Below are 13,467 nucleotides of genomic sequence, written 5' to 3' on the forward strand. Positions count from 1 at the left end.
TGGCGTCCGTTGCGGTACAGCACGCGGATGTCGTAGTCTTGCAGGCGAAGTGCCCAGCGGGCGAGACGGCCTGAGGGATCCTTCAGGGATCCTTCAGGAATAATAACAATAATAATAATAATAATAATAATAATAATAATAATAATAATAATAATAATAATAATAATAATAATCGGCAGATCCCACGCCTTGTGGTAATCGGTTTCGTGCGAAGCAGTCAGCGAGCAGTTCCGCGCTGCATTTTTTGTCTTTGAGCCAAGCGTTACGTATTTTTATAAGTGTAGTAATTGTGTGCACATCGTGGGCTTACCATGAACGTCGACAACACTGGTGTTTAAAGGGTAACTTATGGTTTGACGTAACGTCAACACCCACGTTAGAGCACATACGTCAGTATTATAGAAACGAAGTACACTTTACGGTGCGATGATGTGAATATCACACGTAACTTTCGTTAGCGTATTCCTCCGGGATGAATATAGCTTGCTGAATCATAGGAATACAAATGTAATGTTTACAAGACTGCTATAAAAGCGCAGCCAACACTGGAACCACAGACGTTAACCTGACATGACGCCTGTATCGTAGGAGTACATATGTAGTGTTTATTGATTTGTTATAAAATTAGATAGCCAGCACCACAACTACAATTGACGTTGCACTGATATTACGTCTGCATAGGGTGTTTTTCCAAAGCAGTTTCTAGACATGGCGTGGCTCTGTCGTAGTACACCTGACTGCCATGCAGAATGCTTGGGTTCGATTCCTACTGGGATCCTAATTCTTATTCTTTGCATTCGTCGGGTCAACGCTGCCGATATCAATTTTTCTTAACGCCTTCGCATTTAAATGACCAATGTCTGTTCTCGCCGTTCCTGGGTAGATATAAACTGTCAGTCACCTGTGGCGCATACCTGTACACCGCAGCCCGTGGTAAACGGGTATGTGCCACACGTGTCTGGAGGAGAGGGTTTGACGACGTAAGCGACAGGATTTTCACGTTATTCATGTCATTACCAGACAGTCATATATGTCAAATCGTCTCACCCTCTCATGCCAATTTTGGTCTACACCATGTTAAGGAGGCGATCAGGAGAGCAGCCAGTCGTAGGCGGCTAGATAGATAGATAGATAGATAGATAGATAGATAGATAGATAGATAGATAGATAGATAGCAACACTCAAAGTGCCTTGGCTTCGCGAAGAAATCCTTCGCATTTAATAATAATAATAATAATAATAATAATAATAATAATAATAAGCAATATGGAGGAGGTTACATGATAAATTTAAAACACAAGCTGATTAGCCCCTGCCCGCATCATGCAGAATGTTAAGAACATCCCGTTTCAACCTGCATTTTTCACTTGCGTGTTGTATGATATTGTTGCTTGAAGGCAAAAAAAGCCGGGCGTAGCTTGCACTAGTGGCGCAAGGCTAAAATAGAGTGTACTAGAACAGGGGAGTGCTCGGAACGAGCTTCGAAAAGTGAAGCCCAAACAGGGTCAATCCGCTTGCAGCGCTGCGATCGGTAGTCTGCAATGTGTCGTCGTTTAAGAGTTGCGCGCGGCTCCGCCGAAATGGTGGAGGGCTAGAATGCCCGCTTCCTACTCAAAAGGCCCAGGTTCGAATCGCAGCTGTAGACGGTGGGTTTTTATTTTTAGTGTCACATTTTATAGCTGTGTTGGTTATCCTTTGTTTCTTAAAACTAGCTTCAGTTGCTACGTGTTGGTTCCAAAAGTAACGCAATATGTGAAGTAAAATAGAAGAAATTTGACAGTGAGTGCAGTTATTTACAGCGCCACCGCCCGGGATTGAACAAAAACGTAAAGTATAGCCTCCGAGATTTTCGCGAATATGAGACTCGAAACGAGATTTCACATTTTGCGTTACTTTTGGAACCAACACGTATCCACTGAAGCTAGTTTTAAGAAACAAAGGATAACCAACACAGCTATAAAATGTGACACTGAGAATAAAAACACACCATCTGCAGCTGCGATTCGAACTCGGGCCTTTTGAGTGAGAAGCGGGCATTCTACCCCTGCACCACTTCGACGGAGCCGCGCGCAACTCTTAAACGACGACACATTGCATCGCAGCGCTGCAAGCGGATTGACCCTGTTTGGGCTTCCCTTTCTGTACATTGGTGCTGCGGCCGTTACGAGCACTCCCCTGTTCTAGTACACTCTAGCTAAAGGCACAGCGGAGCTGATCGTATGACGTGACTGAGCGGGCGCGAGCAGTGTCGAGATGAGGGGGAGAAGCCGAGCGCAGGTGCGCCGTGCGCATGCGCAGTTGCGCAGCTGGCGGTGGAGCCGTGTCTCGGTCGGACGGAGCGGTTGCGAAGCTGTGCGCACCTGCGCCGGCGGTTGCCAACGCCGGTATAGGTGGCGCCAAGTTCGAGGTCAAGTGGTTGCCAGGCAACGCGAGATGGTGCCGGTTTTTCTTGTTCGCGTTGGACAGATTGCGGTCAGCTTAAACAGCTCCGCTGTTAAAAGAAAATCTGTGCGACATACGTAGTTCGATTATATCTTCTGTAAATCAGTTTTTCATCACATGAGGGCAGCGTTAAACTGGCAATAGTCACAGATCGTGTCGTTTCGTCTTTCTGGCCAGACGCTCTACCTTCTCCACGTCGTGTTTCTTCAGAGCAGCGCGGACATTTTCTTCTTAGACTGGGAGAGACCACACGGTGCTTCACGGATTCCGCGCCCGCCCCGCAAGGAAGCCCCACGACTGTCTTTGGCTGGAGACGGCTCGCAGGTCAGTACACAAGCCGAGTGTTGCCCCCGTAGTATACAGGCTATGTCATGTCGTTTTTCTCGTAATCCTCGCGTAAACCTGGACTGCGCACGAGCTAGCGTCGTCGAGTCTCTTGAGAAGCCGTTGTAATGACATGCCACGTATATGATGTTTATGCTTACTCTGTGGTATTCTGGCCATATATTGTAGATAATTGTGCGAGACGTAGATTCCTAGATTGAATGGCCCTGTATACGCTTCGCGTGCTGGCTAAGCAACGCGGGCATTCGGCTAGTCTTAGTAACCGTGGCGTGATGGCCAGTCCCACGGGTTGGCCGCGATAGTGCTTCCTTACCCCGCTCTGATTGTTATTACGATAGCAATTATATGGACACTCTCGGCTGATTTTTGCCGTCGCCGTTGCCGTCATGTCCCGGATATGTATGCGTATGCATATATAAATAAAACCAACAAAGAAAAATAAATCGGAAGAAAAAACTTCGAATTGCGCCTGCGGGATTCGAACCTGCGACCCTTCGCTCGCCACGCGCCACCGGTTGTGCGGAATATTAACGGCGAGCTATTTATATACACCATTTACCGCTGGCGGTATGCAGATCTCGGAGGTGCTTCCGCGTGGGCAGTATCACCCGCAAGATAGCCCGCAGGGGGTGTGCCCAGATAAGATCGAACACGAGGTCCCGGTCACCATTCCCGATTTCGATGAAATTTACTGTAGGTCTAGGCATTACACCCAGAACAATGGTTCCGAAGTTAGTATTGCGAAAAAAAATTTGTTCGCCTGAAAAAAATATACAAATTTTGGCCGCAAAAAACACTTTTCCACCAATTTCGCGATTTCTGAATTTTGAGTGCACCTAGGGAAAAAACGGTGCCCTTCTTGGTCACAATATTTATTCCCCTTAAAGAACAAGTGAAATACAGTCTTATGACTCTTATTACTTTTCTTGCTTGTCGAAGCACTTCTGAAGAAAAAAGTCACAAACTTGGCAAATCGCACAAGAATACCTGTATTTCAGGAATTTATTGCTGTAAGCAAGTTAAAGTGAGCATAACAGAAATCGGTACATATTAACTTTGATACTCTCGCTCTCTTTTAAAATAATTTACGTGGTTTTATCGCGCTCCGTTTCACTCGATAATTGGGCTGAAACGTAAGTGATTTACCAAAAACGCCGATCTTTGAAAATAGTTTTCTCAAAAAGGCCATTTTTATTTTTTTTAAATCCCTCTGATTGAAGTCAAGGACGTCATCTACCACTCTGCACAAAAAACGTTGCATTATTTTGGTTGCTAACAAGTCTGAGTGCGTCAAATGTGACCAAGCCAGCCTAGCGGCCGCGTCGTTCGTTATGTGCTGAAACTCGGGCATAAGTTGTTAAAAAAGCTTGTACGGGACATAATCACAAATCAGCAGCTCCACAGCAACAAATGCGCAGCCAGGTGTCATGGTTCAGCAAGATTTGTCTTGCGATCAGCCGCTTGACAAACCCGCAGCAGCTGCCGCTCGATGCTGCGGGCACTCACATCACATGAGTGCCGCTTCGACTGCGGATGAGCTCCGTTTGCGCGCTAAACTACACTCAGAGGACAAACGAGAGAAAGAAGGCACCACTGTGAAAGTTAAAGCCTGTTAAGTGGCAACAAATGTCATAATATGCAACGGAAATTGCCGGCCATTTCTGCACCCAGACGCGATGTGGAACGCCGGCTGAACAATGCGTCGAACGCCACCGCGCGGCAGGAGACGGGGAGGGGCCACTCCAGGCGCCGCAGTTTTCAAGAAAACAAAAATATCTAAGAGCGTCGGGTTGCAGCGCGCCGCTCAAACACGAATAAGTAACTGGGACAGTTGTTAGTTCGCGCTCGTCCTGTGTATACCTGTGCGTTCTTTTCGAGCGTCCTTCGTTGTGTTTGAGCACCGCAGCGCGCTGCGAGTGTCGAGCTGTTGCCGTTGTTAGTTCGTGGTCATCCTGTGTCTGTTCTTTTCGTGAGTCCTTTGCGCTTGATAGGCGCGCTGCAAGTATCGAGCTGCTTGGTGTTCTTCTCGTGAGTTTCTAATCTGTTGCTATCGCATTCATTGCTTCGCCTTTGCGGCGAAACTGTGGCTTTTTTTTTATTAATCCTTTACCCTTTTCACACTGCGCAAGATAGCAAACTGGACGCGCATCTATTTCTTTTCCTTATCTTGCCTTTATTTCTGACAGCTTCTCCTTCGCGTAGTTGTATGAAATCGTGTGCCTTCGTGTACTGCTTGCTGTCTTGTTCTTAGAGAAAAACAAAAACGATGCGTACGGAAAACAAGCACGAAAACGAAAGCCTTGGGTGATCGGAGAATATAGGCACGCTGGTGTATCCGCAGGTCGCTGGACTCGGCGGCGCGAGCAGCAACAGCTCCAGCGTGGTGGCCACCGATCACAAGGGCGGTGAATCGGCCACGGCGGTCAGCATCTGGCGCTCGTACTTCGTCGCCAACGAGTGGAGCGAACTGCAGTGCCATCGCAGGGTCTCCCTCTCGCTGCAGCTCCTCGCGCTGCTGCTGCTGCTCAAGGCGAGAATGGTTGCGAGCGGACGCAGGCTGTCCGGCGCAGCTGTGTCCGTCACCAAAATGCAATTTCGCGCCAATCAACGCGTTTAGCGTTTGTTACGTTAAATAAACATATGTTATGAAATCAATAAGCGCGCACCACCGAATACCAAACTAATAGCTCATACAACCCTCGTCCGATCTGTACCAGAATATGCTAGCCCTCTCTGGTTTCCGTTTACCCACCAATAGATTAATAAAATAGAAGCAGTTCAAAGAAAAGCGATAAGGTTTATTTTCAACAAGTATAGACTGACAGACTCACCAAGACATCTACTTAATAACGCTGGCATCCTAACACTAGAAAACCGAACGAAACTAACATGACTGAAACTAACGTTTCAACTACTACACAATCAAAATTGATACTTCAAGGTATATATCTTATCCACATGGCAGACCAGCCCGTCATAAGCACACCCGTAGACTTACGGAATACTCATCCCACACTAATTGCTTCAAATATTCATTTTTCTTTTTAACCATCAAAATAGCGGAGTTCATTGAAATTTGAAATTTACTGTAAGCAACGAATCATCCATAAATTGTTTCACAACTGCGATTGAAAATGAATTGCTTGCTTCACAAAGAGAACTAACGACATTTCAAAAATCAATAAACCCGCTAAGCGATGAGTCTGTCATGTTACTAATGCACAACTTTTTTTCTTCTATTTTTATGATTTAAGTGACATGTTGTTCGATTACATTGTTGTTCTAAAAGTTGTTTTTATATTGTGTTCTCTAAATTTGTTTTAATGTTGTGTTCTTCTAATAGTAATGTATAATGTTAACCGCGTATGATTCTGTGTAAACAAATAATGTTTTACTTGTGCCTTCCCTGCTATAATTTCTGAAGAGATTGGCAGTATTGTTAAATAAATAAATAAATAAATAAATAAATAAATAATAAATAAATAAATAAATAAATCCGCAGGAGGAAAGAGGGGGGCTGGGGTTGGCGAGATGGGTCAATGGTGTAATCTCTAGTGCCGCCACGAGTACCCATATATTTGATATCGCAAGTTTCTGTCGCAAGGGAATGAGTGAAGAAGCCGCAGGGGCGTTCCACGGGCCCTCGGCGTGGGTGAACTCCTCAGGCTAGGACCCCGTGAGCCGCGAGTATTGGAGCATTAATGAGCTAATCCATCAAAACATGTGCCCCTTTAGCGTTTAGTTAATGCGTTCGTGTAGCTCCGTGAAATTCATGACTAATACTCACTCCTCGCGGAACATGTTTAAATTCACAACGTTTGTACGGTCCTTATGTCAAGGAGGCATAAATCATAAGGCTTCGGTTGTATGTCGGGCTTGTTAATATAGGTTGTACTATACGGCTTGTTGAACGTCATATATACGAGTGCCATGCGTAGGCGCTGGTGAGCATGTTTGTGTGATGATGATGTATGGTTTTTTGTTGGGCAAGGGTGCAAGTGTACAAGTTTTGTTTTTTGTTTTATTGCATTTCTAGCTTGGTCAGCCTACCAGTTCAGATATTATATAGTCAAACTACAGTGTATTTTTTTTCCTGTTTAGCGGACAGCTGTTCTGTGGCTAGGCTATTTAAATCGGTTGCACGTTGCTTGCCCCTGGCATACGAATTTCCCTGCCGTCAAAATATGCCGATAGCACTGGCTAAACAGCACGACGGGGCGGGTCGCCATGCCTTTTGAGTGCTCTTGTTTCTTTTTACTCAAGGGTAAGAAGCAAAAAGAAAGGAAGCGTGTAATAACAATTACCTTTGCAGCTGTGACATCAAACTACGGAAATGTTACAACATAATCTTTGAGGAAAAGAACGCGCCAGCCTTTTTTTCTGCTTAGGATGGTCTTGACACCGTGAGACCGCTGAGCTTGCATACCTCCAAAAAATTCTAGTTATTCATCATCAATGTCAACGCTTTCTGCACTGTATAGTCTACATTTATGTTGCGTTTACACAAATTGCGAATAACAAAGACAATCTACCCACATCTCATCACTAATTGCTGTCGGATTATGTTCCTGTGGTGCAGGGCCTGGGACTGGAGTACGTTGCTCTTGCCAGTCCCGAGAGCTACTATTCGAGGACAGTGAAGAACGCCAACATCCCGTTTAGCGCCGCCTGCCGTTTTGCTCTTTCTGCCTCCCTGTACCTGCTCATTGCTCTGTTCCAGGTAGGATTTCTTTAAAGCCAAAATTATTCTTTACTGCTTGGCCCTTTTCTCAGTTTTGCTTAGCATTGTACAGTACGTCCTTCTGGGCTTTTAAATGGAACTCAACGCGCCTACAGCCTGATGAATACGATGAAACAGACCAACGCAGCGACGTATATTCGACCTAAGCTACTGAAATAGACGCAACGCGCTGCATGAGGCTTGCTTATATTTTGTCTTGATGTTTACCAGCATATATCCACATTATATGGAAGCTAGCGGTATATTAACTGGGATTTCTCGAGTGAATCCCCTGAGTATTTCCGATAGGGGCAATCACAGTAGGTGGTAAACACCCGCTTGTACAGGCATGAGCGCATGAACTATGTAATGTCTAAATATCGGGGGGGGGGGGGGGGGCCCTTTTTAACGCGACAGCTTTAAAGAGCTCGTTTCGCAGAAATTCCGTTGTCGGTGTCGGTGAAGGCGTCGTTGGTTGTGAGCGAAAACTCATCATCTTGTCCGTGACCGAAAAATCGAGAAAGATGCAAATAAAAATATATAATAAAAATATTTCGTTCGAGTGAGAATCAAACCCAGGCCGTCTGCGTGGCCAGCCGCCGGCGGATGTTCTACCACAGAGCCGCGCTATTGCTAGAAACTGATTCGGGAAAAAAAAACACTATGAATGTCACGTAGTGGAAGGAGTCTTCTTAACGCATGTAATATTGCGTGGCAGAAGCGTAGAACCGCGCCAGGCGTCAAAACATGTGAATTGCGCAACGAGTGCTTGTTTTAAAGCCCCACCCATTACAAAGCGCTAAGACATATTTAATCATCATCAGCTGCAAAAGCATCAACAAAGTGAGCAGCTGCGTAGTTTCGCGTGTTGTCTTACGGACGCGTAGTGGGCCCTTCGCTGATTCGCAAAAGGAAGAACTATGCCGTAGTGGGCACAGCGCAATTGTTATTGCAGTAGGAATTCCAGGATAGCTTGAAACGGCCAATGTTACGCGCACAGTCGTTCGTTTGCTTAGGGCACCGCTGAGGCATGCGCAGAGAACCGAAGCCAGGCCAGCAATTGAGAAGGCGATGGGCACGGAGCCCGATTACGCTATCGCGTTCTGCTCTTGCAGGCGAAGCTCAAGCATCCTTCAAGTTTTTCTTGTTTTGGTAGTTCAAAGTAGCCAAAAGAACTCATTGCATAATCAAACATCCTGCCGTTGTCTTACTGAAAGAATAGAATGCGCGAAAGGCACGCCCCCTTGACGCCGTATTTGTGTTGTATAATCGCTGTCACGTTGATAACTTTCGGAATAACCTAATTACGTTAGTCTCTACCACAATTATTCGCCTTTGGTGCATCTCGTTACAGGGTTAACGTAGGTGCCGCGTCTGGCCACAGTCGTGCGCATGCTGCTTGAGTGCAGTTGTTATTATTTGGTGCAGGCAAGAATAATTATAACGCAGTATGGCATCCGCGTGAATGCCGTAATGCATGCGGGCGTGTGCACACACTTTATATGCATCGAGAGAGAGATGGAAAGGAAAGGCGTGGAGGGAGGTCAACCTGGTACTAGTGGCCGGTTTGCTACCCTGCACAAGGGACAATAGGTGTCGGGAAGAGGACATATATAGAGATAAAGTGAAAAGAAAAACGAAAACGAAGTGCGTTCCAATCAGAGTCCTGTCAATGGCGCAGTATCCTTTCTTACGGCAGAGGTCGGTCGTCCAACTTGTTGAGCGCGTTGCAATTCAATTGCCTCTGCGCACTTCACTGGGGCAGTCGCACAGAATATGCCCAGTCAGGGGCGTAGCCAGAAATTCTTTTTTTTTTTTTTGGGGGGGGGGGGGGTTCAACCATACTTTGTGTGTTCGTGTGTGTGTTTGTATGTGTGCGTGCATATATACGCAAGCAAAATTGAAAATTTTGGGGGGATGTTTGTACCCCCCCCTTTTTTTTTTGGCTACGCCCCTGTGCCCAGTCGTTTCTTCATTGCCGCAGTGGTCACAGGCTGCGGTGTCGGGCATTCTTATGCGGAACGCATACGCGTAGGTAAATGCGACTCCCAATCATAACCTACACAAAAGGGTAGCTCCTCCTCGGCGTAGTCCTGATGATATATATATATATATATATATATATATATATATATATATATATATATATATATATATATATATATATATATGTATATATATATATGTATATGTATATATATATATATATATATATATATATATATATATATATATATATATATATATATATATATATATATATATATATATAGAGAGAGAGAGAGAGAGAGACTTTACCGCGACTGAAGCATGCAGTCTGCACTCTTTCCTGTTCACAGAACGTTGCTCACGCGACTCTTGTTGCGCTCCGACCATATTGCTTTGTGTCCCCCAAGTTAGACGAGCTGTTCAGCTGAACGTTCTGCTTTTCTTTTTCAGGTTGTTTTGCAGAAGTTCATCTACGAACGATTTTATGAAGACAAGCTTCAACACTTCATTGACCTCTGCTCCGTCAGCAATGTACGCGCACAGAAGTATACTTTTTCTTTTTGCCATGCGTAATGTGACCAGTTCCTTTTTTTCGTGGTTCATTCGCATATTTTTCAATTTTATTACACAAAACTGTCTTTTTTTACATATGGAATTTAGTTGTTCGAGGTCATCCAGATGTGAAGATGAGGCTATATAAAGTATTTTTTACATTGGGTCTGCTGACTGTAACGATTCCGAAACATCACAATAAGCGTTACTACGTTCAGTCTAGAAGTAGCAAATAATTGTCCAACTATTATTAAATTACGTATAAAGGCATTTTATTTATTTATTCGAAATGTTGGTTGAAATTATGTCAGCGCCTTGTTCACCATGCATGCGTGCAACTTTTCGCTGCCGCCCAAGAGTAAGCACATGCTTTCTTCTTATCCGCCTGTGTGTAGTCTTGAAGATACAGACGCGCAGATGGGCGCGTCTGCGTGGTCTATTTAAATAGGTGTAAATTGTGAATACCAGCTGCTGCATAAAGAAGAATAAAGTTATCTCTTAAATACAGCCCCTACCTTTCATAACAGCAAGCTCTGAAGTGATGGACGAGTAAGAAACAATCTCAATGGAAACGACATAAAAAAGAAAGGAGGTGGCGTCCACGTTAGCCGTACTGTTGGTTCCATATTAGAATTTCAATTAATATATGTTCCCAGATTATTATAGAATTATGCTTAAATGTTCTGTCTCTTGTTTTGTGCAGATCAGCGTGGTCATATTTGTCCAGCCGAAATTCGGCTACTACATTCACGGAAGGTCAGCTCAAGGTCATGCCGACGTCTCGATGAAAGAGATGCACGAACTGCTGCGCAGGGAAGAGGCAAGTGGAGCAAGCAGCTTGCAGCAGATTTTGCGCGATAGATAGATAGATAAACCTTTTAATGAAGCTGGAGATGTTTGCCTGGCTGTTCGCCTGACATGCTACTCCAGGTGCTGGGTGACGATTATGATATATACAGTGATAACCACATAACACATACAGTCACACAAGTTTACAAAGTTTGGTTCAGGCTCGTGGCCCGCAAGAAATTCAACAGCGCTTTCGTGGCACGTAGCGCACAGGTGCTGCTTTGCCATGGGCCCAGAACATGTCGCAACTCTAAGCACGATCCCCGTTGAAGATGCAAGGCTGCCTTCAGAGACTGTCTCTCTGATGCGTATCGCTTGCATTCACAAATAACATGATGTAAATATTCTTGGACGTTGCATTGGACGCACATTGGTGAGTCCGACAGCTTAATCTTGCTCCTGAAGTAGTTGGTGTATGCGACGTTCAGTCGGATGCGGTGCAAGCATGTTTCATCTTGCCTGTTTAGGTCTCGCGGCATATCAAAGTTACACGATGGGTCAATCTTGTAAAGTGGTCCATACTGGTGACTTAGCATCTGTCCAGAGGGATCGCTGGAGCCGCCAAGCGTGTGCCGATACGATTGTCGCGGCATCTTTTCTCGAGAAAGGTATCTTGATGATTTTGCGCGAGTCCATGCATGCAGTATAGCGGTGCTGATGAAATCCTCAACTTATACAAATGATCACCAAAAACAATTGAATTCGGTATGCGGGCATTGCCCTGTACTTTTTCTTGACAAGAGGTGCCAGTTTTAGATCGGCCTCGTAATTATTTTGTATTTTGTGGGCGTGGCACAGTATATACATGTATATTAATGTACAGGAGGACCTGTGCGGCCACAGAGGACTGCTGCCTGACACGGAGCAACAGACGTTTCAGATGACACTTCCAGTGCATATTTACGAGCAGTACTGCCGTATGAGGAGACCTCTTTCAACAGTACGTGTGAAATAGCACTTTCTCAGCCCAGGGCTTTCATCATGGGTGTACAGATGCCGTTAGAGGCAATATGACCGGACGCTCTGTGGCTTACCTATTGAAATGTATACGCTTCCGTATATATAGTAAATCTGAGCCTTATAATGCGTCTTATTAATTTGGAGCGCAACTTCGCGTCACTAGTTGGAACAGGTAATGACAGGAACACGAACAGCCATAATTTTTAACTGTAATCTCCTGCCCTTCCATCCTCATCAGCTTAAGCGACGCTGTAATTAGAAAATCGACGCCGGAAGCATTTTCCTGGCGCGCACCACAAAGTTGCATGCACTGCAATGCATTATGTTTTACCACTGGCGTGTGTAGCCTACGTCTGGCGGCACTTGTACAAGAATTAAAATTTTGTTCCTAGCGCTGACCATTTCGTTCTCACCCTAGAATAAGCGATTGCTCACTGTCTTCTTTTTTTTATAATTTAGTACACACAAGGACCAGATAGGATGCAGAATGGTGAGTGTATAGACACCTCCCATCCAGTGTTCCATGTGGACTAGCTCGACATTTTCTATACTCGTGCTTCTGCAGTATTCGTCAAACTGTGAGACGTTCTTGCTAATACGCGTTTCATTTTTCAGCGGATGGTCATCTTTCAAGGGTCAACATCGACACCGTAGTGAATACGTACAATGTCGTAACGAAATTTTTGTGCGCGTTCCTCGATCATGTGAGTGCGACTTTCCTTGCTCACAGCGTTTTGTAATGCGCTTATACTGCGAAACTTTTCGAAGTGTTATCACACTGCATGACTATGGTATTACGAAGTTTTTTGTTTTGACTAAGTTCTTGTCGGGGCGCATTTTCTGTAGCGTACGAACTTTCTATACGTCTAACTTTTCTGTACATTTCAGTCGTTGAAGGATGTTGACTATACGGTGAAAGACCGGACACTATTTGAAAAGCTTTTGGATATTGAGTTCAATGATATTGTCGACCGTGGCTTCTTTTACAATGGTAAGTGTTCTGTCGATACATCGAGGCGAAAGTAAATGGGCCTTGCGAGTTAGCGATGAAATACGGGCTATAGTTGGTCATTTAAACATTCATGCATTATGGCAGTGTAAAAAAACACATAACCGATGCGCATGCAGACAGGACAGGCGCTGAACAGAGCTTGTACCGTATGTATGCGCGCTGTGTGCATGTACGACAAGACAGTGCTTGTCCCGTGGGTATGTGCATGTCCCCTGTGGTGTTTCTTTTTTTTTATATAATGCATGAGTGCCTTGAGAGGCGGCGGCTAAAGTGTGTCAGGTATACGTTGTTGAAGGGTAACAGACATCTCTGTTCAATATGAACGAATAAAATGGAACCACAGAGAGCGCACTTGTTAGTCAAATGTTCTGGCAGTGCTAATAGATTGCAGAAGTCTCTAAGTCGTAATAGCGGGCGGAGGGCTAATCACCACATATATAGCATGTTCTGTTGTGTGAAGTAACGCTATGCATGCTCCCACGTTGACTGACGCTAAGCGCGTCAAGAACGCTTGAAAAATAGCCGAAACAGTGGAGGTGATGAACCATTGAAAATATATAGGCAGACTACCTTTCCGCAACGACGGCCGCATCGACCA

The 13,467-nt window shown here is 44.9% G+C and overlaps 1 protein-coding gene across 1 annotated transcript in view; it reads left to right on the plus strand.

The window, feature by feature from the left end:
• LOC119407211 (meckelin) overlaps window positions 1-12,848 on the plus strand; it is a gene marked incomplete at its 3' end in the record, with an annotated part of 32,943 nt that extends 20,095 nt beyond the window's left edge. Inside the window, 9 exon segments of the mRNA XM_037674091.2 lie at window positions 2,620-2,766; window positions 5,129-5,317; window positions 7,367-7,507; window positions 9,947-10,027; window positions 10,752-10,868; window positions 11,721-11,837; window positions 12,317-12,347; window positions 12,473-12,561; window positions 12,746-12,848. Of these exon segments, the coding sequence (XP_037530019.2) occupies window positions 2,620-2,766; window positions 5,129-5,317; window positions 7,367-7,507; window positions 9,947-10,027; window positions 10,752-10,868; window positions 11,721-11,837; window positions 12,317-12,347; window positions 12,473-12,561; window positions 12,746-12,848 (1,015 nt within the window).
• Between the last annotated feature and the right edge of the window lie 619 nt (window positions 12,849-13,467).

Source organism: Rhipicephalus sanguineus, chromosome 1, assembly GCF_013339695.2.
Source record: "Rhipicephalus sanguineus isolate Rsan-2018 chromosome 1, BIME_Rsan_1.4, whole genome shotgun sequence".
Lineage (NCBI taxonomy): Eukaryota > Metazoa > Arthropoda > Arachnida > Ixodida > Ixodidae > Rhipicephalus > Rhipicephalus sanguineus.